The 27,397-nt window shown below is 38.3% G+C and overlaps 1 protein-coding gene across 1 annotated transcript in view; it reads right to left on the minus strand.

Moving 5' to 3' along the window:
- The window catches only part of MRC1 (mannose receptor C-type 1), a 95,129-nt gene that overhangs the window by 33,197 nt on the left and 34,535 nt on the right, over positions 1–27,397 (minus strand). Inside the window, exons 7-17 of the mRNA XM_029238675.1 lie at positions 25,070–25,255; positions 21,645–21,802; positions 19,227–19,337; positions 14,245–14,360; positions 10,880–11,028; positions 8,137–8,336; positions 5,659–5,786; positions 5,097–5,184; positions 3,772–3,916; positions 1,830–1,871; positions 402–565 (exon numbers count right to left, since the gene is read on the minus strand). Of these exons, the coding sequence (XP_029094508.1) occupies positions 402–565; positions 1,830–1,871; positions 3,772–3,916; positions 5,097–5,184; positions 5,659–5,786; positions 8,137–8,336; positions 10,880–11,028; positions 14,245–14,360; positions 19,227–19,337; positions 21,645–21,802; positions 25,070–25,255 (1,487 nt within the window). The remainder of the gene's footprint in view (positions 1–401; positions 566–1,829; positions 1,872–3,771; positions 3,917–5,096; positions 5,185–5,658; positions 5,787–8,136; positions 8,337–10,879; positions 11,029–14,244; positions 14,361–19,226; positions 19,338–21,644; positions 21,803–25,069; positions 25,256–27,397) is intronic.

Here is a 27,397-nt window from a genome sequence, read left to right on the forward strand (position 1 = left end):
ATTAACCAAGAATCTGGTTAAGATTAAGACATAAATTATAATCAACTTGCACTAAACACAAAGGGTCCAGGATTGATATATAACAACTAGTTAAGAATGATAATCTTTGAAAATCAAATTAGTGAACTCAAAGCCATCAAGCCTGGATTCTCCCAAAGCCCAGGCTAAACACTGTTTCTGGGTTCTCTGATTCTCCACTGAATACTCCAGCAATCAGGTCATTCACTTCTGCGATGGCTAATACCCAGCATCCCTGCCCTGACACTCACATCTTTACCCCTGACCTTAGGAGGTTCAAATTCAGCACATAACTGGAAATTGCACCATGGGGTAGCAATCGTAGACATTGTCTTTGCTTAGCGCATGTCACTGTTCCATTCTGAAATTAACCATATGCTTACATATTTCCACAGAAACTTCTTTTCGCTTTCACTTCGGATAGAAACAAGATCACCAAAATTCCTCTTGCAAAATTCTCGTGCCTTGTCCATGGTTTCCTTCTCTTTGCTAAAGTAATACTGGTAGTCTTTGTAAATAGCCCACCCATCGTCAGTGACTGGTGGATCTGAAAAATCAGTGAAGAAAAGGTGATGAATTTTATTTAGACAAATTCAAGAATCTGGTAGGTATGCCACACAAAAGTGAAAAGAGCAGAGTAGCGCTATCAGAGGTATCTGCAGCTCTGAGAGCTCAGAAGGAGAAGGAAGTTGATGCCAATACAGACTGAATCACCTAAATCCAAATATCTACTTTCCACTAACTCTGTAAAAACTAGTTACTTTTCTCCTCAGCAAAGTTCCATGGATCATTATTGGGTAAAAGAACTCCCAATGTTACATTCATCAATAGGAGCTGGAAAGATTGACATACACGCACCCATGATGTTTTAGGTTCAAAGAGTGGAAAGTGTGAGAAAGCAACTTTCATCTTGATCTAACAAAGAACTTGTAAAAGATGGACTTGGGTGCTTCGATGTGTAATTGAAGAACCAAGGAATTCAGGTACCAGGAGGGTTCCGAAGGCTCTTTCCCAACTATGGAATTCTATGGTTCTGTGCTATAGTAGGCTGAGTAAAAGCCCCAAAGATGCCCAGGTCTTAATCTCTGGAATCTGTGACTGTTATACAGGAAATCGTACTTTGTAGACATGATTAAGTTAAGAACCTTCAGATGGAGAGATTACCCTAAATTATCTGGGTGGGCCCTAAATGTAAATCATCAGTACCCTTACAGAGGGAGATGTGAGTACAGAAGAAGGTGGTGATGTGACAAACGAAGGAAGTTGCTACACTGCTGGTTTTGAAGATAAAGGGAGGGGCCATGAACCAACAAATGCAAGGAATGCCGCTCTAGCAGCTTGTGACTGGAAGTAGATTCACCCTTAGACGCTCTGGAGGGAGCATGGTCCTGCCTATCCCTTGATTTCAGCCCAGGGAAACTGAGTTCACATCCCTGACCTCCAGAACTGTAAGGGAATAAATGTGTGTAGCTTTAAGCCACCAAGCTTGTGGTAGTTTGTTACAGCAGCCATAGGAAACTAATACATGAGGGCCTTGGATTTGATTCATGAAAGCTGAGAAGTGATATTAACATGCCTTACGTTTGTGCATGGAAGTATCTGTCTGGAGGAGTAGAGCCAAACTTTCATGAGATTCTCAAAGATATTAAGAACCTCTTCTCTCCACCTTCCTAGGGTAAGGTTTTTGGTTTGTTTGTCTGTTTTGGTTTTGGTTTGTTTTTTTTTTTTTCATTGAGAAAGGAAAGAGGAAAAAAATGAATCTATTTTCTATTTCTATCAATATAGAAATCAGGAAAAAAGGAAACACCTACTGTCTTGAGGAGCTGGGGTTGGCTCAGGCTTTGGCGTTTGTCCTGGAAAACAAAAGAAAATTAGATATAAACAGTGCTTGAACTTGTGCTATTACATATCCTTCTTGTTTCACTATTTTCACGGGTCAATATAGCTAAAAACTTAACTGCTCTCTCTTTCTCTTCCTCCCTCCCAATCTTCAATTCTCCTATCAGTTGTGGGGGAGAAGAATAAAGAGAAACAGAATTAGGAGTTAAGAGTTAATCAGATCAGGTCCAACAATACCACCAGAAATTGGAAGACAGTTTTTTAGGCCCCAAAAGTAACATCATAAAAAAGAAAGAAAAGAACATGAGTTTTGGAATCAGAAAGTCTAAGTTCAAATCCCAGTTTGGGGGTTAAATGTCTTACCCTTAACTTTCTCAACTGCAAAAAGGAGTTAGTCACACACGTAAAGAGATGGGGTAAAATGTGAGTTACTTGTGTTTAGAAAGTGCTCAATAGATGTTCGTTTTGCAGTGGTGCATCTTATAACGAGCTGTGAAAGTACTTAAATTTTCATTATTTGAAACCATTAAATACGAACTATTTATTTACAAAATATAGTTTCTTCAAAAAACTTATTCTTGGGGCTTCCCTGGTAGCACAGTGATTAAGAATCCACCTGCCAATGCAGGGGACACGGGTTCGAGCCCTGGTCCGGGAAGATCCCACATGCCGCGGAGCAACTAAGCCTGTGCGCCACAACTACTGAGCCTGTGAGCCACAACTACTGAGGCCACACAACACAGCTACTGAAGCCTGTGCGCCTAGAGCCCGTGCTCCGCGGCAAGAGAAGCCACTGCAGTGAGAAGCCCGCGCACCGCAATGAAGAGTAGCCCTTGCTCGCTGCAGCTAGAGAAAGCTCGCCTGCAGCAACGAAGACCCAACGCAGCCAAAAATAAATTAAAAAGAAAAGAAAACTTATTCTTACTAAATGTTTGTTTTATGAAACATTACATAAAATATTTTTCTTTCCAAGTAGTTGCTAATACTTGGACTTTGCTGGAATCCAATAAAAGGACTCAAGTTACTTAGCTTTTGGTTTAATGAATTTAACATCTGTAAGAACAGAGTTACTAATAATACAAAAGGAAATTAGTCTTTGGTAGCTAAGAGACTTTTAAAGAAAAACTGGCCACTATTTATTCTTCCATTCTGAAAACATTGGAAACACTCCTCTAAGCCAGAGTAAAGAAAATAAGCAGACAGACAGTAGGAGAGCGACACAGTATCTTTAGCGATGGAGCTGGAACAGTAGCCAAGGATCCCCGACAGCAGGGGGCGACGTGGTTCCATTTATCTGTCCACAGAAGAGGAAGTGATACATATTTTGGTTCAAGGGTGGACCTGTTTATCTGAAAAGAATCTGACTCGGACATGTGGAACTTTCTGAGTCACAAATCATGACGGATAAGTATGCATTGATCATTTGGGGCCATCAGTAACATGGTGGGTCTTACAGCATCAGGGGCCTCAAAATGGTGCCATTTCTTTGATTGAACATTTCCTTGAGAAATCCATAAGCAGCACATTCAGACCGAGGGAGACTTTCACCTATTGGATGACTAACGTGGGTCAGAGGGTGGAAACGCCCAAACAGAAACCGCACCCTCATTACTCTGCTCACAGAGTAGACCATCTACCCACTCCCATGCCTATAGGACCTGAGCGAGAACCGCAGCTCGTGGGAATTATTTTGGAGGACGTGACTCTGGTCCAGGACTCCCGGGTGGCCTTTTGATCTTCTGTTCCTTTGGAACATTTATCTGTGCTCAGCGACTTCATTCTTATCCTGTGAAATGATGGCCCCTGCCAATTCCCTTATTTTGTTTGTTTGGTTCCACAGATAAAGGGAAGATATTGGGATCACTGGAGGTTAGTTCTCCAATCTGAGATAAAGGAGAGGACAGATCATCATACCTTTTCGTATCTGGCAAATCCAGTTGTTAAGATGTTCACAGTTAATATCGTTCCAGGACATACCAGGGTCACCTTTCAACTCACCACAGTACTCAACATTTTGATAATTATTAGGTTCTCCATAAGCCCAATTTTCATATGAAACCTATATTAGAAACATTACATTACAACCATTAGCCATTTTTATCAGCCAATGCCAATCAACCATCCAAACACAAAAGGAAAGATGTTTACATTTCTTAATCGCTTCAGTTTTTTTTCACAATAGGTTTGTTTTGCAAACAAGTTTTATGAACACAGCTGGGAAAGAAATAGCTTTCATTACATGGAAACTTCTGAAGTCAAATAGAGTATGCTATTAAGTATTATAAAATTTTCTTTCCCCCTAATTAAATAGAATGGATCCAGGGCCATGAAAGTGGGATTTGTATACAGGAAAAACCTGGCAAAAAGTTCCACTTCTCAGTATTGGGAGTTCCTCAATTTATAACTCATTCTTAAGGGATAATATTTCATTGTGATACTGGAAACTTTCTTTTTACTAGAGGGATAGGAGAGAGAAATATAATTAGTTCTCCTTACAAAAGAAAAGACTTATGAAATGTTACTAAGGAAGCTACCAAACGTTGCCAAAGTGAACAGTGGAAATAAATGGAGGGCTGGGATTAGGTCCTCTGCGGAGTTCTCAGAGTGGAATCATAGCCCACAAGGTTTTAGAATAAGCATCATGATCTATTTTCCAGAGATCTAAATATAAAATTCATGTTAACAATGGAGCCATCAAGTAATCCACCCTACCGAGAACCTTGAAAAGTTGCTGATGGGTTGGGACAGGAAGTAGAACTGAAAGTATACAAAATCACTTCCTGTGATGATGGTCAGCACGTGCCACAGCCTCTCACTTCCCCGTTCCTGAGAATGGAGAAGTCTGACAGAGCCTAATGGTTTCTAATGGAATATCAAAAGTTGTTTCCATACCTCCTAGTCTACAAGAGGTCATAAAACACTCAATTTTTAAGAAGTCTAGCTACTTCCAACCCAACTTGGCACGAGAGAATGAAGACATTATTTTATATCAATTAGGGGAATGAGCTTCCTAATTTTTTTTCATCCAGTCCACCATGTTCCACCTTGGGTGAACAGGAGAACTGTCCTGGGACAGGGGCAGAATAATGGTCCTAAAGTAGCGTTCATTTTGCATAGAAAAAGGTCTCTAGCTCTCATAATAACCCATCTTACCAAAAATTTGGAGTAAGCCAAAAGGTTAATACCAAAATAAATACATGATAAAGTAAGAAAATGATATGTTAAGCCAAATTACTCACAGGAGATCCATCACTCCAAGTAAAGCCCTCAGAAGGACTTCCATATGTCAGTCCCAACCAAAACAGTTCGTGGTAGCTTCCACTAGCTCTGCAACATACAAGATATAAAGGTAGCTTATGAACCAAGTTTGGTTACCTATGAGTCCTAATCCAATTTGAAAATGACCCCCAAAACATAAATTAGTTAGTACACAGGTAAAGGGATTCAATGACTAAATGTAAGCTTTATGCAACAGTTGTGCATTTTGGTACAACCTGTAAATATCCTGAAAACAAGCTGCTGTTTGAAAGAACTGCAAAGCATTGGAAGGTACTCATTCATTTAACAATATGTACTGAGTGTCTTATACGTTTATAGAGCAATTCATCACAGGATTTATATCTATAAAATTAAAGCATTTAGAAGTGAAACTAAATCAAAAAGTGCCCACGGATTCAGGATATGATATATGTATCCAAAGCAGCATAAGGAGCCAACAATTCTGGAAATATGAGAATTTTCTCAACATCATTAACACCCAACAGGTCAAAGAAAGGAGTATTGTATAGAAAAGCTACTTACGTTATTAATCGCCATATTGTTTGCTGTTCCTCCTTATTATTGATACTAGCTAGATCTCCACCCAGAGCTCTACAAAAATCTCGAGATTCAAACCATGTTTTCTTCTCATGTTTTCCTTTTGTAAACAGCTAAAGGTGATACAGATTCAGAATTTATTTTACACTTCATAGCTTATCAAACCAAGAGAAATAATCTACTTTTGATGAGATTTCATTTATAGAAAAGCAAGACATTACAATGGCCCCAATTTGGGGGATGATTTTGTTGAGAAAACCTTAGAAAATGAACTTATTTTATAGCACCTGGAGAAGTCAGATTAAAAGCTTTAGGCGTATGGGTTTGGCATACAGCTTTTTGTAGAAGATAGGATTAATTTGGTTAAGTGTAAAAAGTAGCATTGAGATGGAAGAGAATGAAAAGAAACTTGATATAGAGAAAGTAAACATGAATTTAAAAAATTTAAGGGTAATAACCTCCCTAAGATTGCGCCACAGTTTGTTATCCTGTTTAGCTTAAACAACGAATAACGCAGCAGCCTTCCAACACTTTGTTGTTATGTTCTTAAAACTGCCTTTTCCTTTTTCCTTATGGATGTATATTTTAACAACGATTGGAGAACGTGTCACGACTGACACTTATCGGGGAGAGGATCTAAAAAGATGGGATATAAGCTAAACTAAAGCTAAGATTTATAGAATGTAGATAATATGTCATATTATCCACAGTGATGGTATGGGAAATACCCATCAGGATGCAAACAGTAAAGGAGTTCATTGTATCCACCAACTTTTATAATTTTCATTCATTATTTCTCATGAGACGTGGTGCCCACCATTGCAGGCTCGTAGAAGAAGGGATTTGCTTCCAGTGGACTATGGTTGCCCAGTTGTCATAGAGCAACCCAAGGCAATCTTCATCTTGACCTTACTTGAGTTATCTGGACACAGGTAACTTGAGCAACTTTCCACTGCAGTAATTCTCAAGACTCCTGTGAATATCTCAAGTTGTTAGATGGTGATATAAGATTTTATTTTCTTAAATCAATTTACTAACAGCTGAATTTTATTACTAATTCTCACATCTTAATATGTACAAAGATGGTCTCTATGTTTTCAAACAAACCCTACCCCAAGCACCTCTAAAACCATAATTTCTAGGGAAGCACATATTTGGATTCGTTGAACATCCACCCGGATAACATCTGCTGGAACCCCTGGTTCACTTCCCAGCTCTGGAGAATTCTACTCCTTCTCTCAAAAATTCTGCAGCTCATCTCCATAGCCTGCCACCCTCAGGCGAATGGCTGTGCATAGGCCGAACCTGGCCTTTGTGCAATAACTCAAAAGTTTCCAGAGGCAGCAATCAAATACCTGATTGGCTTTGCATTAGTCCTCAATCCATTTGTAAAATCCTCTCCTGTCTTGGCTCAATATGTTCCCTTCTATGTAAATTATGCTTTTAGCTTTGACTGGCTAATCTGGATTGAACAGCTAATGAGTCTCTGTTGCTGCTAAGTAGAAGTTACAAGCTCAACTAGCCCTTGAGTTAGAGGAGACTAAACAACCTCATTCTGACACATGTTAGTAACTCAGGTTCTTCATCAGCTTTGCCTAACTGTCTTACAAAACATGCCAGGGCCATATGCCTCAAAGGACTGAACAAAAGAAGTCCAGAGAACTGGCCTTTAGAGAATAATGTCATTAAGTGGTAGATAAATACATTGCTGTATTTGGCTAAACCCAACCTTCTCTAGAGAGAATATGATTTACAAGAGAGAAAAAAACCTCAAATGCTTAATTCATTGGGGTATGGGGTATGTTTTTTGTTTGGGTGAACTTGATTGCATAAGGAGAAAATGGATGGTCCAGCCTAGGAATGTATTGGTTGATAGCAGGATATCAAACTGTCATTTATAGGTCACTGAACGGCCATGTGCCCCTACGGGAAGTCTTTCATCTCTCATCAGGCATAATAATCCGGGGTTAAATCAGAACAAGGGAGTATTCTCTCTAGAATCCCAGTGTGACATGATTGCAGATTCGTTTATCAGTTCACTTAGCCTAAAGCTTGGGCTCCAAGAACAGAGCCAAAATGGGATGCAACAGGCTAGCATGAGGGGGAGCAGAAATTTTCACTAAGATAAAAAGAACTGTGAGCTCATACTAGGGCAAGCAAGCATGGGAGAGAGGAAAGACGCCAAGAGTGGGAGGTGAGGAAGGCAAAGCAGGTGAAGAAAGGCTGTTGCGAGTTGTGTTTGTGGTATGGGTTGTGTTTGCTGGTCTAAAAGCAACTGGTCCTTAGCAATCCACCCAAGGAGAGCTCTTTAAAAACAGTGGATGCCCCAGCCCCCTGCCAGATCAATAAAATCAGAATTTCTACAGGTGGAGCCTGGGCATTGGTTTTGTTTCAATTCCTTAGGTGATTCTTTAGGCTGAAGCATATCCCAAATTCTTTAAGAGCTTAGCAATTGAGACCTACCTTGAAACACAAGCTTGTTTTACTGGAGGTGCCCCAATCCTCTGGACATTTGGGTTCCGGGGTGGTTGTAGGCTCTGGTGGGCGAGTTACTCCTTCTGCCCAGTGTTTGCACACAAATTTTGCCTTTTCTTCACATCTCAAGACATCCCACAAGCCCCCTGCAACCCCAGTTCTCATGGCAACACACCCGGCTTTCCGTCCTGCAGGTAACAAAGCAGAATTCACTCAACAAGTGATTGTGAAAGCCAGCTATGTTCACGGAAGACCGTTCAAACCTGAGCCTCAAGCTGTGGGATCGAATCTACATGTGACGAGAAAATGTAGAGGAGAGATCCTGCAGCATTTGGCAACTGATTTGTGCTATTTTTGAACCATTATTTACCTTTTATTTGTGTGGCCTGTATCCCCAACTGAATTATAATCTCAAATTTCAGGGTTTTGGTAACATTTTGTATTTCTAATATCTGGCAGGGTGCCCCCCTCAACACAGACATTTAACAGTACAATAGTTTTAGTATGATAAAATTTACCATAATGACAAAAATAATGTTTTGGGTTTCTTTTCCCAAAGAAGTTGGTTTTTTTGAATTTATTTTTTATTTTATATCGCTGTCTAGTTGATTTACAATGTTGTGTTAGTTTCAGGTGTACAGCAAAGTGATTCAGTTATACACGTACATATACCCAAAAATAATGGGGTTTTGATGTTTCTTTCTTTTTTAAAAAAAAATTATTTAAGATCTGTTATTTTTCCCCCTGGGGTCCATGTAGATATCTGAGAACAGAAGTTCTTTGGACTTCAAAATGAGACACACCTGAGCTAGAGATGTTAGATCAATTACTCAACTACTATGAACCCATTTCCTCATCTTAAAATGCAAATACTGCTACCTACCTTACAGAGTTGTGATGCACGCCAGCTTTAATGGATAAAAAAGTACATAAAAGACAGTGTGGACTACACTAAGTTTCATGGTTTGAAGCTTTCTGTTTTACCATCATCATTATTTCGAAATAGTAATTAAGATAGAGCTTTGGAAACATTAGGATTCCTTGCTGCTAAGATGAGATGGTCTTTGATTGCTGTCCTTTTAAAGGCAGTAAATGTTTAGAAGTAACTCTCAAAGTTCTGGGGAGGTATATTTTTCCCAAAGTATTTTCTGTAAGATTGCTAATTCCCTATGACTCGGGTTTGATCCATTTTTATTCCCTAAGGATGTTACAGGATTAATCTCTCAGAATCCTACTGCTAAATGATCAACACCAGTGAAATGAAGGAGTTTTGCCTGGAGAGTAAGAATCACCACCCTTCAAAAAAACAAAAACGTGCACACAGCTCTTAATATACTGCCCTGTTCTTTCAAAATAAACTGAAGTCTTACTATTTTTCAGAATGTTCAATAATTAAACAAAAATCACACTATCCAAATTACTGATCTCTTTTCCTTATTGACAGCTGAGGATACAAATTTTTAAAACTTCTGAAGATTAGGACTTATTAGGCCAAGGAGTTAATTTGTGCCCTTAAGCTATATTATTCCTTCTTTAGCTTTTTATCCAGGCACAATGAAACACTTGCTATAAGGACGCTGAATTTCTTAAGTGCAGTCATACTGAATTATGTCATAGGCTAGACACCAGTGCATAAAGAAAGCAAAGAACCTTTCAGAGTCTACTTCAGAAACTTCTTATTAAAGAAGGCAAATCGGGCTTCCCTGGTGGCGCAGTGGTTGAGAGTCCGCCTGCCGATGCAGGGGACGTGGGTTCGTGCCCCGGTCCGGGAAGATCCCACGTGCCGTGGAGCGGCTAAGCCCGTGAGCCATGGCCACTGAGCCTGCGTGTCCGGAGCCTGTGCTCCGCAACGGGAGAGGCCACAACAGCGAGAGGCCCGCGTACCGCAAAAAAAAAAAAAAAAAAAAAGAAGGCAAATCAAAATTTATGGGGGGGGGGTGATCTTAGTGCAAACAGCCTGGATTTGGAAATTACAAAGATTAGTCTAAATCCGTGCTTATAAATTTTTCAAGTTCCAGTTTCCACCTCTTTACAATGAGGATACTTAAACTTACCTTGTAGGTTTCCTATAAGGATAAAATTAAATCCAAGGCATATCAAGGGCTAAACGGGGTAGCCCATTCAAGATATTGAAATAATGAGTTCCACATAAGCACTACATCTTGTTCCAGATTTAGCGCAGTCATAATTCCATTCATAGTTGTATTGAAAAGCTTTATACCCTTTGAGGACAGTTTTAAGTTCTCAGAAGTAAGTTAACCATTTGGAATCTTTATGACCATTTAGGATTTCATCACTGTTTCATAAATACTTCAAATAGAGCGGTACTGGATAACCTAGCAGTTTTCTCTTCCTTTTTTTTTTTTTTTAAGACCACTGCAAACTAATGGGAACATTTTTAAAAGGAAAAGCAAAAAGAGAATGAAATATGAGATAATAAAATCTAAAAAGCACAATTAATTTACATAAGTCTGTTTGGAAAGGTGCTGTGAAGGAATTACAGGCTTGGCCCGATGGACGTGTAGGGTAAATGGAAACTCAAGACCAAAGTGCTGGGACTTCCCTGGTGGTCCAGTGGTTAAGAATCCACGCTTCCACTGCAGAGGGCAGGGGTTCCATCCCTGCTCGGGGAACTAAGATCCCTCAGGCCACATGGTGCGGCCAAAAAAGAACACAGATTCTTGGTCCGCTCTGCAGACCACCTGAAACAAGACCAAAGCTCTGAACATACCTGGCATATCTGAATTCCAGTGGGTGAACTGAACCCCTTCCGCGATGGTCCACTGAAAAGTTCCTTTGTTTTGTACATCTGAAAGTCCTATCCAAAAATATCTTTCAGGCCTCAATCCAACCAAACTAGTCAGAAAGGCTTGTTCATATCTTAAAAAAAAAAAAAAAGAACTAAATTTTAGAAAAATGTGAATTTTTCTAATTATCCACATGAAAAGTATCTCAATTGTATGCCTGAGCTATGCTTCAGTTGGCAAATCAAACCTATTGTGTTCTATTTACATGTCATTTAAATAATGCAAATTTTCACTAAGGAAATGTGATCTTATGAAGGAAAAATATCATACAGCTGATTGAATAAAATCATTCAAATGTACCCAAACTATTTTTCTCTGTTGCTCACCAGTCCCTCTGCTCCTCCTCAAAGTGAAAGAGAACTCAAAATGCAAAGGGGAAAACTATCGCCTTTTAAAATACATTGTTTGAAAATCAGTCCACTTTTCAAATATTTCAAATGCTCTACACAATTCTTGGTGAAGTAAGTGGAGAGGTTGTAACATTATCGAGGACAATACAATTAGAAAATCTGTGTGGATTTTCCACTCAATTTCATTCTCATTTTTCAGCTCTGAAACAAAAGAGAAAATTATCAAGAAATACAGAGAGCTAGAGATTCAATCTCTAGAAAGAACTGGGAGCAGAATCACAAATTCCAGCGTTCGCTCTCCTCTGGATCCCATCCTTATATTTGGCGTAATCTGGTAATAATACAATGTAGTTGGTAAGGCAAACAAAATTTGTCTTAATTGATAAAGAGACAATGACGCAGCAACATATGCAAAAAAATATCTCTTTGGAGCAAAAGAAAAGTGATGTCCAGAGTTTCCAGGAACAAAGGGAGCTGTAGATGGCTCCAGCGAGAATAGAGAGGGAAATGGAGAGAAAGCCACAATAACAAAACATTTGTTTGACCCTAGTCTGAATAATTTCATTCCCTAAACTGAACAAACCAAAAAAATTAAAAAGTAACAACTCAATTTTTCTTAAAGCCCCAAAACCAAATTGAACCACAGAGTTAGTGAGTTCCTGAACACAAGTATCACAGAAAACACATAAGGAAAAGCAAACTTAAAATAGAAAATCTAGGGAAATCTCTATTCCAGTAGACCAAAGACCAACAGTACAGATCAGAACATGCTCCCACAGTACTTAAAAATGTATAGCTCACTTCCAGGTCATAAGACAAAAATTATCTATGATCTTATTTTCAGAGGTTAGCATTGTATCAGGGTATTACAATGTATCAGACATTTAATTATACATGAAAAAAGAATGTTGAAAAACAAGTTCTTTTATAAAGACTATATAAATTCTATGACATCTTTCACTTTATCAAAGAATTTTTAATATCAATAGCATCCTCTACATTTTATTGGGTCTGCGTTGAAAGGTCAATAAATATAACTTACTGTATTAAAACTCAATGATTTTTACCTATTTAGTTCCAATCAAATGGACATTTTTAAAAATTTCTTTTAAGTTTTTTCTGTGCCTGATCCAGTACTTTGCAAAAAGCAGGAGAAAAATAAATACTAAAACCTAAAGAAAGATGGGACTCTAGATGTTAAAAGTTACATAAAGGGCTTCCCTGGTGGCGCAGTGGTTGAGAGTCCGCCTGCCAATGCAGGGGACACGGGTTCGTGCCCCGGTCTGGGAAGATCCCACATGCCGCGGAGCGGCTGGGCCCGTGAGCCATGGCCGCTGAGCCTGCGCGTCCGGAGCCTGTGCTCCGCAACGGGAGAGGCCACAGCAGTGAGAGGCCCGTGTACCGCAAAAAAAAAAAAAAAAAAAGTTACATAAAATTCTCTGTGTCCACATCATTTTCTGGACCTAATAATCTAGTAAACCTAGCAAAGCAAAGCAAAACAAAGAATGGAAGGCTGGAAAGAATGAATAAAATATTCAGTAAGTCTCTCTGCCTTCTTTTTTGTTGGAGGTGGTAGTAAAGATAGAAAGTATGATTTTTGACATGACAAATTTTACTTACTTTTTTTGCTTTAAAAAATTTGAGATCTGCTACATTTTTAAAAAGTTAGATCTCTCATGGAGCTCAATATCAAAAAAACAAACAACCCAATTAAAAAATGGGAAGAAGACCTAAATAGACATTGCACCAAAGAAGACATACAGATGGCCAAGAAGCACATGAAAGGATGCTCAACATCACTAATTATTAGAGAAATGCATATGAAAACTACAATGAGGTATCATCTCACACCAGTCAGAATGGCCATCATCAAAAAATCTACAAACAGTAAATGCTGGAGAGGGTGTGGAGAAAAGGGAACCCTTTTGCACTGTTGGTGGGAATGTAAATTGATACAGCTACTATGGAGAACAGTATGGAGATTCCTTATAAAACTAAACATAGAACTATCAAATGACCCAGCAATCCCACTACTGGGCATACACCCTGAGAAAATGATAATTCGAAAAGAGACATGTACCACAATGTTCATTGCAGGACTGTTTACAATAGCCAGGACGTGGAAGCACCCTAAACGTCCATCGACAGATGAATGGATAAAGAAGATGTGGCACATATATACAATGGAATATTATTCAGCCATAAAAAGGAACAAAATTTGGTCATTTGTAGAGACGTGGATGGTCCTAGAGTCTGTCATACAGAGTGAAGTAAGCCAGAAAGAGAAAAACAAATATCGTATATTAACGCATATATGTGGAATCTAGAAAAATGGTACAGATGAACCTATTTGTAGGGAAGGAATAGAGATGTAGAGGTAGAGAACGGACATGTGGACACGGCGGGGGGGAAGGGGAGGGTGGGACAAATTGGGAGATTAGGTTTGACATAAATACACTACCATGTGTAAAATAGCTAGCTGGTGGGAACCTGCTATATAGCATGGGGAGCTCAGCTTGGTGCTCTGTGACGACCTAGATGGGTGGGATGGGGGGTGGGTGGGAGAGAGGTCCAAGAGGGAGGGGATATAGGTATACATATAGCTGATTCACTTCCTTGTACAGCAGAAACTAACACAACATTGTAAAGCAATTATACTCCAATAAGTAAATAAAGTTAGATCTATAAACAACATTTACCAGAGCATTAGCAAACTGTTCTGAACATTGTTTTATGCTACTAAAAGTAGCAAAATATTTTATTGTGCTTTCAATGAAGAATCCAAATAAAAACATGAGTTTTAATGCTCCTATATTTACAAACCACACTTCAAGATTCAATATAATTTACTCAGAAATTTAGAGCACATTGATATGCTTTTTTGGAAATGGTTCATTATTTGATACATTTTTTTAAAAAACATGAAAATAGTTGCATACCTGTCTTCTATAGTTGTTAGGTAAGCCTTCTCATTCACACAGGTTTGGTTTGCTTCTGTAAATGTTGAAAGTGTGTGTCCAATCAAATAGCAGTAGAAGCCATGTCTTTTCCAGCCCTGTTGATGTTATGAAGCAGATTATCATGCATATTTATTATATAATATTATTTTAATAATTCCTCTATGATGAAACATAAATTGATAAACAATAGACGTGTGTAAAGAACACAAATAAGAATAATTTGTCATGCAATGAAAACAATTTATGTGAATAAGGAAAACAGGAGTGCATTGTTCCTCAAATGGCAATTATGATACAAAATGGGGTGAGGGAAGTCATTCTCTCCACTTCTGATGCAACTTCCCACAAAAATGATTTGTGACATGTTTACCCAAGAAACTGAACAAAATGGCTAAGATCTCAGTTTTAGAATAGGTAACCACAGGAAATAATTTGCAGAGTAACAAGCCTAGTCACCTATTGAAGCCAGTAGTAGATGGTGAGTATAAAGCTGTACCATCTGGTCACAGGATAGTACTTATCAAACTTTCGGCAACATGATTTGATGTGCTTCCTCTCCCACACTTCAAACGCACAGGAATAAAAGCATGCTAAATAAAAACATAACAATAAACAGAAAATCCATACTAGAGTTGGGGAGAAAGAAGGGGAAATCTCCAGGTATCAAAAATAAATACTAGAAAACTAAAGAGGTGGAATGGAAAATGCACAAGCTGAGACTGTAGTTGCCTGGTTATGTATCAGACCAAGATTAAGGTCCTAGAGTCTAGGGGCTGGGGTATTAATGTCCATACAGATTAGGATATTTGGCCATCAGCCCACCTGAGGCAGGGAGATAGAACTGAAGTCCTTGTGTAAAGATGATACCCACTAAGGGTAGCCCCTCTTTGAAAGGAGAATGAGAAAACTCCACCCACAGAAGGAGGAAATGACAGAGATTCTTGTCACCTGCCTGGGGTTCTGGGTGAAGGAAGAAAAAAAATTCTTCTGTTTGAAAATAAACACCAAGTCTGTGCCATAGATGGGTGCCAGTCCCAACTTTACACTCTCCACATTGTATGAGAATCTACAGCCCAAAAAATAAAATATAAAATGTAGTCTACAGAAGGAGGATCTTGCAGGCACTTTGAGAAGTAAAGTGTAAAACCACATGACAGAAATACTTCCACAATCCAGGTCATGTAAGACTACGACATTTGAGGGTCAGGGTGGGGATAGGATGGGGACGAATTCACAATCAAAAATTATAAACCATGTGAGAAAAATGCCTCATTTTAAGGGAGAGTCAACAGTTTAACATAATAAAACAATCTGGAAAAAATATAAAAAGAAGCATGTTGAGATGATTTAAGTGACAAAAGAAGAAACAGAATCAATGATGAAAGATCAAAATACTATTAACAAAGAACGAGAGGATTCAAACACACACAAAAAAGAATTTCTAGAAAAGAAAAATATGAAGTTAAAAACTCCATGGCCAGATTAAATATAGAAAATATGGTTTCAGAAAGATTAGCAAATTGACTGAATGTAGGAGAGATGAGAATATAAAAAGATGTTTTAAAAATAATATTGATAGAAAATATAAATGATAGAATGAGAAGGTTGAAAATCAACCTGAGAGAAGTTTCAGAAGCACTGAATAAAATTAATGACTGGTAATTTTCAAGAATGGAAAGATACAAATCCTCAAAATGAAGAGGCACACTCAATACCAAATGGAACCAATAAAATAAATCCAAAACTGAACACAGTGTACTTACAGACAGAGAAAATGAGATCTTAAAATCAATCAGAGAGAAAATACAGAGTATCCACTTTTTAAAAAAAGATTTAGTCTAGTAGGAATTCCAATGGCAAAAATAAAGGCCAGGAGAAAATGAAATAATATGTAAAGTGCTGTCAGAAAACAGCTATCAATCTAGAATTCTAAAATGACCTACATAAGTTACTATGCAGGGTGAAGATGAATTCAAGAGATTTCCAAACAAAGACAGAGAGTTTTCCACTCCCAAATCCCAGGCAAAGAACTTCTAAAAGATTTACTTTGGCAAGAAAGGAAAGACAAGAGGAGCAAGTGGGCTAAAAGTCTACACTGAGCAAAGAAGTCAATAAATGTTAGTGAATCCAGGTCTAACTGCCTGGACAAATAGCAAAGATACCTAATTGGTGGTGGGAAGTTAAAGAATGGAATAGTAATAAGATCTGTAGTTTAGTCAATAATATTGTATCCATGCCAACTACCTGTAGTGATCATGTACTCTGGTTAGAGAAAATGCTGTCATTGGCTGAAGTGGAGTGGAGGATACAGGGGAATTCTCGGTACTCTTTTTTTCAACTTCTTGTGAGTCTAACATTACTTCAAAATTTGAAAAATTCTGAATGTTTGAGTGGAATAATTAACATTCATTTTGTTCATGAGGCAGAGAGAGATATTGGTTAACTTCAAGTCAGGAATGCATGTTAAAAATATAAGGGGGGGCTTCCCTGGTGGTGCAGTGGTTGAGAGTCCGCCTGCTGATGCAGGGGACATGGGTTCGTGCCCCGGGCCGGGAGGATCCCACATGCCGCGGAGCGGCTGGGCCCGTGAGCCATGGCTGCTGAGCCGGCGCGTCCAGAGCCTGTGCTCCGCAATGGGAGAGGCCACAGCAGTGAGAGGCCCGCGTACCGCAAAAAAAAAAAAAAAAAAAAAAAAAAGCAAGCAGCTGGAGAAAGAGCTTCCAGGGAAATACCATGCAAAAGATAGTTTCTGTGGCAATATTAATATTATTTAAAATTGACTTTATGATAAAAAAGCATTACTATGAATGAAGAAAATAATTACATAGTTGAAGGACTGATTCACCAAGAAGATATAATACAGATCAAAGTACATAAATCGAAACTTGATACAATTACAAGGAGAATATTTTGTCAAGCAGACAAAATATTAGAAATATAGAATATCTGGATAATATAATTGCTAAGTTTTATCTAGTCACCATATATAGACCCCTTAACCCCCAGATCAAAGATCATTCTGTTCAAGCACAGATGGAATATTTATAAAAACTGACTATGAACTAGATAATGAAGAAAATCTCAACAAATAACAACAAAAACTTTATATGAGCACAATGCAGTGAAATTTAAATCAACAGTAGCTCCCAATTATTTAGGAACTAAAACACAAACAAATCCCCATCACTACCAGCAAATTCTACCACTATGAAAACACACACACACACATTTCTAAATAATTCATGGGTCAAAAAAATCTTAATGGAAATAAAAAATATTTACAATTTAATCATATGAAAACACCACATAACAAAACTTGGTGGCTGGTCCATCGTTTCAATTCCACCTTTTATTTCTGTGAGCATTTTAATACACATTCACTTTAATGTCATCTCCATTAATTCCACCATCTAAGCTCCTGGTGGTATGTTTTATAATTGTGGATTTCACACTCATCTGTGGGATTCCCAATCAGCCTGGGAAGGAGGACTTCTGCATAAAGAGGATTTACATTTGCGTCTGTCAGACATCCAGGAATATTAGCAACTTGAGACCACTTCATGTTAATTTCTTAGATCAAGGTTTCCCATACAGGTAGCAATGAATTGAAAACTGAATCCCAGATCTTTATGACAGAAGGCCTGTAGTTTTGAATTCTCAGAAATACGCCTACACCACCAAGTACCCAGGCCCAGACAAAAAAACTATTATCTTCCTTTGTTGACAAGTGGATTTGTTTTCCAGACTTTCCAGTAATTTGAGGAAATCAGTGCCTAGAGCATGTGTTTTTAAACCAGCTAAATGAATATCTCCGAGTTCTTGTATCTTCTCCTGTTTAGTTAGAAACATGATGTTTATCTTTTAAGATCACTGAAAGCATAATAACCACACTCAACAAACAGTTGGCCAATATTTTCTTCTTCTTCTTCTTTAACCTAATGATGAAATTGGATTTTATCATTATAGACATGACAGTTCACAGAAAAAATATACACAAAATTTTGATTGTGTAGAAGTAATAAGATTTGAGGATTGGTTTATTACTTATAGGAAGTTACAATAATAGACAATCTCCCGTACCCGCACGTGATTAGGTAAAGAATATGTAAGTGTACTGGTAGTGAAACCAGCAGTGAAAGTGTACTTGGCAGGAAACTTGGGTTCTAGCCTTACCTCTGTGTGACTCATACAAAGTTATCACTTCTCTGGGCTGAAATTTCCAGAACACAAAAATTAAAAGGGGGTTTTCAAGCATCACTAAGATCCTTTCGATCTCTCACTGTATGATTTTCTGTGTTTGCTCTATTTTTCTTTATGGTTTAATTGGTCAGTACTCAAGTATGTTTCATGAATGCTGGTGTTTGTTATGATTTGATCACAACTTGACACTCTTGGACAGAAAATCAGTTTCTACTTTATTTTTATCCAAGAGAAGTGAGAAAGGAAAAAAAGAGGAAGATGGGCAACTCAGCGATCAAACAGGAACATGACAACCATACGTCCCGTATTTTGCTTTTAGAAACAGCTCCACAGAAATCGCTTACTTTAACCTCAAAGAAAGATAAGACCTGCGGGGAGGTATTACTAACTGTGGTGCAGGTGAGAATAAAGCACGATAGGACTGCATGGTTTGACTTGGTTTAACTGAGTTACTACCTGGTACTACCAACTAGAGTCTAGACCTCCTGCCTCCCAGACCCCAGGGATCTACTGAGAAGACTCCCCACCAGAAACAGGCTCACCACAAATATTATAAATGGAAAAAATGACTAAGGATTGTTTGCTATCTGCAAATTAAGGTTATCCACTGGAAATGTCCTCGATGACCCATAGTGTCATAGACGACCACCACCTGTAAGGTGAAGCAGTTGGCCCCTATTATTAAGTACCTTCACAGGCAAAAATAAAGCTATCACATCATATCTGCTGATCTGAAACCACTGCATGCTTTCTGTACTCACTTTCCGGCAGCCTGTTTCCACTTCCACTATTCCTGGAGTTTGGGCTTGTGATTTCATCTTACAGATGTAGCCAAGAGACTGTTCACAGGCCCGATCCGCCCAGTACCCATCCTGCAGAAAGCAAAGGAAAAAAAAAACCCAAAACTCAATGATCATCAGTTGTTTGGTGCTATGTCCTCATAACTGCACCTCTGAAAAGGGAAATAAAGATTCGAGGTTATTAAGAGAAAAAGGCATCTATGAAAAGGAAAGGTAAATGGACATTTTACCAGGAAACTGCCAATTTGACTTTGGCTACAAAGATATAAAGAGATTGTAGCCCCAGTATGTTTTTCATATCTTCGCTGTCAAGCCACTCTGGAGGGGGATCTAGAGAGAAACGAAAAATGCTCATAAGCCCTTAAGAGATGGTCCCAACAGAAGGTTTACCTCCTCTTCCATCCCTATGGGCAGTTGTTTTCAAGTTAACTGAGTACGTTTAAAGCCACCCAGAAAGAAGGCCCAACCTGAAAACACACCTGAAACCAGTTTTCTGCCCTCCATTCTTCCCATTTCTATTGATGAGGGTCCCCCCGGAGCTAAGGTACCATATTTCACTCTACTTCAAATTCCACCCTTTCTGCCTTCCTTAGAGATTTCACGTTAAAAGACTTCTCTTCTCCTTCCCTTAACTGCTAAACACCTTGAAAAATGTTTTCCGTACCCACTACAACTCTTCAGCCGGTGTAATATTTGCAAATTGCAGATTAGGTTTGGCTACTCCCAGGCTAATGCATGTTTTCTCGTGGCCAGTATTTTCCCTACACACCCCTCTACCCCTCACTCCATGCTTTCAGCATACTGTCTTTTGAGTTCCCTACAAGTAGGATGCTCTCTGGTTTCCCCTTCCTAGGACACACTTCTGCCTATTCTTTCAATAATTAACACATACTCTTTTCTTAAGCTTTCAATTTATCACCATGGTAACAACCACAATGATAAAAACAGTAGCTAATACTTACTGAGCAGGAAGTTTGGGCCAGGCACTGTGCACGTTATACACCTTAACCCATTTAATCCTTATACCCACCATATGAGCTGGGTATGATTATTATTATTATTTTACAAATGAGGAAATAAGCCATGCATCAAAACCAAGCCTCTTAACCACCAGCTTCATTCTCTATTAACAAAAGATCACTTGATGATATACTTCAGTCGCTAGAGTGATATTTAAGACATGGAAGCCATTTTTTCATATTTGGCACCTCTTTGTAACCTAAAAAAAAATCTGTAGCTCTCCAAGCACAGACTCTAGGCTGTTGGACCCAGAGTAGATCTAGCTAGGACTCCATCCACTCAGAGAAACCAGCTAAAAGTAGGACCAAAGCTCTGAATTGATTAATCAAGCCATATAAAAACCTGTGGAGAAAAGGGAACCCTCCTACACCATCGGTGGGAATGTACATTGGTGCAGCCACTATGGAGAACAGTATGGAGGTTCCTCCAAAAAACAAAAATAAAACTACCATATGACCCAGCAATCCCACTCCTAGGCATATACCCAGAGAAAACTATAATTTGATATATGCACCCCAATGTTCATTGCAGCACTATTTACAATGGCCAGGACATGGAACCAACCTAAATGTCCATCGACAGAGGAATGGATAAAAAAGATGTGGCACATATATACAACAGCATATTAGCCATGAAAAAGAACAAAATAATGCCAATTGCAGCAACATGGATGGACCTAGAGATTGTCATACTGAGTGAAGTAAGTCAGACACAGAAAGACAAATATATATCACTTATACGTGGAATCTAACAAACGTGTACAAAAAAACTTATTTACAAAACAGAAGCAGAGTCACAGATGTAGAAAACGTATGGTTATTGGGGGAAAAGGGGGAAGAGATAAATTGGGAGATTGGGATTGACATATACACACTACTATAAATAAAACAGATAACTAATAAGGACCTGCTGTATAGCACAGGGAACTCTACTCAATACTCTGCAATGACCTATATGGGAATAGAATCTAAAAAAGAGCGGATATGTGTGTATGCATAACTGATTCACTTTGCTGTACAGTAGACACTAACACAACACTGAAAATCAACTATACTGCAATAAAAATTAAAAAAAAACAAACTTAGAACCAAGCATAGGAATGATATGAGCGTTCGTTATTAGTTAATTTCATCTTTGAAATGAAAGTTTCTGTCTGTTGCTTTTCTAGTCCTCTTGAGAACTTGGGTGTGCCAGACAATTGAGAGAGGCTCAAAAAACTGAATCTGAATTCGCGTTCAACCTTGATCTATGTCAATTCAGTAGAATAGAAACAATGGAAACAATCGTACGTAATAAGCGGGACAGCAGGAAAATTTCCCTGTGGCTTTTGCTAGATATCAGTAACTAAAGTTGCCTTACTTTGCCTTTCATCACCGCACAGTCTTCCTGCCTATTGTTTTCATGACTTGGTTCTCCACGAAGCCATTTGGTAAACGTTACAGGGGCTCCATCACTCCATTCAAAGTACATTTGAATCTTGATGTCATTTAAGCCAATCCATAACTCATCACTTGGCTCTAAACAGGAAGAAAAACACAGAAGTCATTTACCCAAAGTTTTCTTTCTAAACATCAGAAGGTTATCAGGAAAAGAAGACCCGTTCTTTATCAACAACTCCCTTGATATTATCACTAGCATGAAAGACCATCCTCTTGAGCTTTAAACGGATCTACCTCTGTAGACTGAGATGTCAACTACATTTTATGTTGTCGATTTTTTTTTTTGCGGTACGCAGGCCTCTCACTGTTGTGGCCTCTCCCGTTGTGGAGCACAGACTCCGGACGCGCAGGCTCAGCGGCCATGGCTCACGGGCCCAGCCGCTCCGCGGCATGCGGGATCTTCCCAGACCGGGGCACGAACCCACGTCCGCTGCATCGGCAGGCGGACTCCCAACCACTGCGCCACCAGGGAAGCCCCTATGTTGTCAATTTTAGTTTAAAATGTGTAATGTATTCTTCACATTGTGGATATGACTGTATTCTTTTGTTGTGCTACTGCAAATTCTATCTCCTGGGAGTTGTTAAACAGAAACTGAAGTGGGTCTATCACGATCCTCTATCTTGTGAAGCTGCTTTTTTGTTATAAATAATTTACCATATACCAGCCACACTCATGGTGCTGGAAATATGGCAGCTTCTTTATACATAAATCTATTTGACTACTATTAAGTCTTATTGAATGTTTTAAAATAATAAAAATTAAAAACCACTCCTATTTTACTGACGATGTTATCAAGAACATTCTAGGTGTTTCTGTTAAAGTTTAATCACTGTAATAGGAGTGAAAATGATCCATACAGTGAGAAGATATATAAACTGAAGGGTTGGGCTGTCTTCTGGCATTTAGCACTTATTTATTAGTCTATGTATATGAATGAGTCTGCCACCATTTTCACTATGAAACACCAGAAAAACCCAAATAACAAACAAAAGTTAAAATAAAAACAACCAGGTATAGATATAAAAGAGGATCATTCTGTTTTGAAAATTCTATGAAGAGCATTATTGATTTTATCAGTAGTTTTAATTCTAAGAATTCTAAATATCGTGTAAAAACGGGACCAAATAGAAGGCCTGAGGTCTCGTGACTAAAATCATACACATTTTTCCATATTTTAAAAATTGAAGGAATACACAATTCAATATCTATTTAAGTTTCATATGTTCTTTAAACAGTTAAATAAAATTACTTGCCAAAAGTTTGTAAAGATGATGTTGTAGTAGAAAATGAGAAATATGCCGCATTGTATAGGAATTTCCCTAAATGGTTTAGTCTCTTCCTCCTAAAATTGTCACTCAACTTTGCTTTTGGAGAAGTCCCTGACTGGCCTGGTGCCAGTCCCAGCAGATGTTTCCAGCACCATGAAACATGAATGGCATTGCCAGGATGATCCCTTTTCCTTTCACTTAATCTGGCAGATCATGTTCTTTGGGCGGAAAATATAGGCTCCAAAATGACCTCATGTACCCCTCAAGGTTTTTAGGTTCAAGACCAATGAAAACCTAAACTCCCAAGTCCCACGATTATAATGAAGTATTAAGAGTTTCTGATAAACATTTTTCTCACTAAACTGTTCTCCCCCTGTAGCTTCTGTACGCACAAGCTTGATCCTACAAAAATATATAAGATGTGAGCATAAAGTTGTTAGACGGACTTATCAATCTGTTAGGGAAGCTGTCTTTGTTGATGGAGTCATAACTTATATGTGTAGGTCCCAACTTATCCACTGTATTTCCATGATTAACATGAAAGATATCAACTCAACTAGCTACAAAAAGGTTTTCTAGGCTTCTGACTTAGAAACAAGCATTCTAATTTTATAACTTTCCTTTACCTTTATCAATATGATTTGTATTGTTTTAAATAAATAAATCTTTATCAATAATAAAAAAGAGAAGGTTTCCATAGTGAAAGTTTACTAATTCTCCAGCTGAGTCTAAAAGCAACCTTCGTCATCCAAACTCCTAAAATAACTATAGCAATAAATATATAAGGTTCTCCTATTGCTAGACCCATATTATATAAAGTAGAGCAAAATTTGCACGTTAGCCCTACAGCCTCTTAACTAATGTGTTTTCCACCGATTCACTCGCAAACCTTATTCCCTACTGTAAGTATCATGCCATCTCTGTCACGATATTATTCAGATACACTGGTTTTGATTACATTAGTATCGTGTAGTCCAGATGCTCCAGGACAGGTAAATGTAGAATAATCAAGAAATTATTTATGGGCTCTAGCAGAATATCATCATCACCCTACCGAAGTCAGTGAGGCGAGCAAAGGAGAAAGGACTCCGTTCAGCACTGGCGCTGACAGCAGCAGTGTTGGGGATGTTCTACATCTTTTTCTGAGACTACTTTATTCTTCTCATCTATTTGTTCATTGTTTTTCTCTTCTCCCCTACCCCCGCTCCTATCCATTTTCAGGCAGTAAGTGTCAGGAAGCAGTCCCCACCATCGCCACCATCCATTCCTCTTGTTTTGCTCTCTGGAAACGAAAAGGTCCAGCTATTCTGCAGTAGCGTAAGTGGAAGCAGAAAACGATCATCGTTGAATCAGCAAGTACGGCTGAGTGCCCGTCCTCATTACTTCCTTCCTCAGCCTCCTCCTCTTCAGGATAAGCATATTCCCAACTCGCTTTACTCACTTTTTAAATGTTTTTGATAGGGCCAATCTTTTAAAACTTTACAATATTGAGTTACTACATTTTCTCTTCGTCTCTTAGAGTCCTAAAATGGAGATGCAAATGTCTTTAAAAGGTTTAGGCCACCATCTAACCACTCCAATCAAATAAATTCTTTCTTTCCCTGCTCATCATTCTAGTAGCCTTAGCTAGATTAATAAAGAAAATAAAATTCAGAGGATGAGATGGTTCATTTAGAGACCTTTCCTGTGAGACAAAACATGGGCCTTAAAAGAGAAAATACATCCGTACACACAACTAATTCCAACTAGTGAAATATTGTTCACAAATTTAAGGTAGACTGCTCTGAATCCAGATTATATATAGAAACACAGTATTTTTTTTTGAAACACAGTATTTTTAAATCTATGCATAAGTTGATTCCATATTAAAAAAACTCAAATGTTCTCTTAGTGGTAAAAATTCTTTAAATTACTATATAATTTTAATATTTTAGGCATGATTGATATTTGTTACTAAATTGTTCATTGAATTGTTAACTTGAATTTATTAGATTTAACATTTATGATTAAATTTTCCAAAGATGGGTGGTAAGTCAGGAAGATGAGAATCAAGTGTATTACAGATGAAGTTCTTACCATAGCCCAGCTGGGAGATAATGAAGTCAAATTCCTCGATGCTGTGTATACTTGCTAGGTCACCACCTTCCTTCCTACATGCAATCAAGGCATCTCTTTGGATTTTCTTCTCTTCTCTGTAAATCTTGTAACAGTGACCTGCATACGGCCACCACTGACTTGGACAGTTGGTAGGCACATCACTTTCTAGAAAAAAAAAAAAAAAGAGTTTGGAAAACATTTAAAAGGAGTTTTTTTTTTATTGTTTTAAAAATTTTTTAATTTAACAATATTTTCTATCATTCTCTATAGGAAACAGTTCATAGTCATAGGCAAATATAGCTAATATTTATTTTTCCATTTTTTGGCACAGGTATTCACAAAAGATAGACGACATTGTGTTTGCTTTTAGACTAAAGATGATATGGAAGTCATCTTTCATTTTAAAATAAAGCCAAATGAGAAATCTGTTCTTATTTTCAACTGTACCTACAACAAGGCCACAGTAAGATACAATAGATTGTCTCATTTCGTCTGCATTTTATCATCGGCAGACCTGTCCTAAGCATGTTCTATAAATACTGGAAGCACAAGAGTTTTGTCATATAACGTATTCATTCCTCAAAAGATTTCAAGTTACCTCTATTCTACGGACATTAGGAAGCCATCCATTCCTCAGAGGATGGGCACGACTCACAAGGCAGGCAGGAGAAAGACGTGCTGACACAGGGCCTAGAATGGGTGGGGGGCGGGGGGGCACCAAGGAGCTTCTGAAACCATGGCAGTGTGAGCCGGCCACCTGTGCCTTTGAACTAACCCACTGCTGTGCACTTGCTCCCAAAAGATGACACATAACTGCAGAAATCACAGGGACTTCGATTCCAAAGTCTTTCAGGCAAAATCTGAATCTGCCACAAGCTGTGTGATGTTGGGTCAGTCACATCACATGAACCAAACTATCCATGTATGTAAAATATTGTAAATAATATGAATACTAGTACTAATATTAAATTACCCATCCTCACCGTGTTCTGCACTTGAGATAATATGACTATGAATTACAAATACGACAACAATGTTTAATCAAACCAGTAACAGTGACCAAGGTCCTAATTATTGCTACTAGTAGTCAGGGTCAAATTTCATGACCTTGATTTTACATTACAAACATGACAGTAATGAGCTAGGGAAAGTGACAGTAACAATGTTCGAAGGCAAGAGACTTGCTTCATTCATCCTCATATAGGCCCTGAAATGGCACAGGGCCTGGCACAGAATAAGTGTCATGAATTGTTGGTCAAGAAAAAGAATTGAAGTTACATTTACTATACAACAGCTTATTATGACCATTTTATGGATACTGTTTCAAACAGCAATTGAGCAATATATCTTGCGTAAAGAGGGACTATATTGCCAAATGAATGTCAATTTCTGTATTTAAGTTTGATACTAAATGTTCTCAAATGTGCTGCCTTAGTGAAGGTTCAGTGCAGGGCACCTCTGTTATCCGTTTCATGTATCAGTTCCATAGTCTCTCAAAGTCTGGGAATGTCTGCATCACCTTTGTATAAGCTCAAGATTCTGTGCACAGTCATTCAAGTAAACAGGCAGTCCTGAGATCCAAACACTGTATTATTATAACAGAAAAGTGCATATTTTTAGAAAATCTATTCCTTCTATACAGTTCCAGTGGTGACCAAAAAAAAAAAAAAAAAAAAAAAGTTAGTATCACTCTGGAGCCCTCTTGTGGGATATTTTAATTTTGCTGCTCAAGAAGTTGAAAATGATGCCAGCACATGCTGAGGGCTTCAAAAACTAAACAGGTGCACTTAAAAAATATTTCAAAACATGGAAACGACCAATGTAGAGGCGTCCCCTGGGGCAGCCACAAAAAATGGCTTATTCCCGTACAGCAACACTGTCTGACTGAAATATAACATAATCCACAAATGGGAGCCACGTATGGAATTATAAATGGGAGCCACGTATGGAATTATACATTTGCCAGTTAAATACAAGTCTCAAGAGAGACAGGTAACTTTCATTATAATAATACATCATACTTAACCCAATAGATCCAAAATATTATCATATCAATATGTAATCAATTAAAAAATAATGAGATCGTTCACTTTTGTTTTTCATGCTATGTCTTGTGAGTCCAGCGTGTATTTTACACTCACAGCAAATCTCTGTTGGAACTAGCCGCATTTCCTGTGCTCAGTGGTCACGCGGTTAGTGGCTACTGAACTGGACAGCGCAGCTCTATCAACCTAGGGATCATGGACGAACAGGGTGGCACTGCAAAGACAAACAGGGGACGAGGTGGAACCCTTGCCCAAAAAAGTC

The sequence above is a fragment of the Monodon monoceros genome, unplaced genomic scaffold, assembly GCF_005190385.1.
Source record: "Monodon monoceros isolate NGI ecotype Baffin Bay Population unplaced genomic scaffold, NGI_Narwhal_1 Super_Scaffold_21, whole genome shotgun sequence".
NCBI classification, from domain to species: domain Eukaryota; kingdom Metazoa; phylum Chordata; class Mammalia; order Artiodactyla; family Monodontidae; genus Monodon; species Monodon monoceros.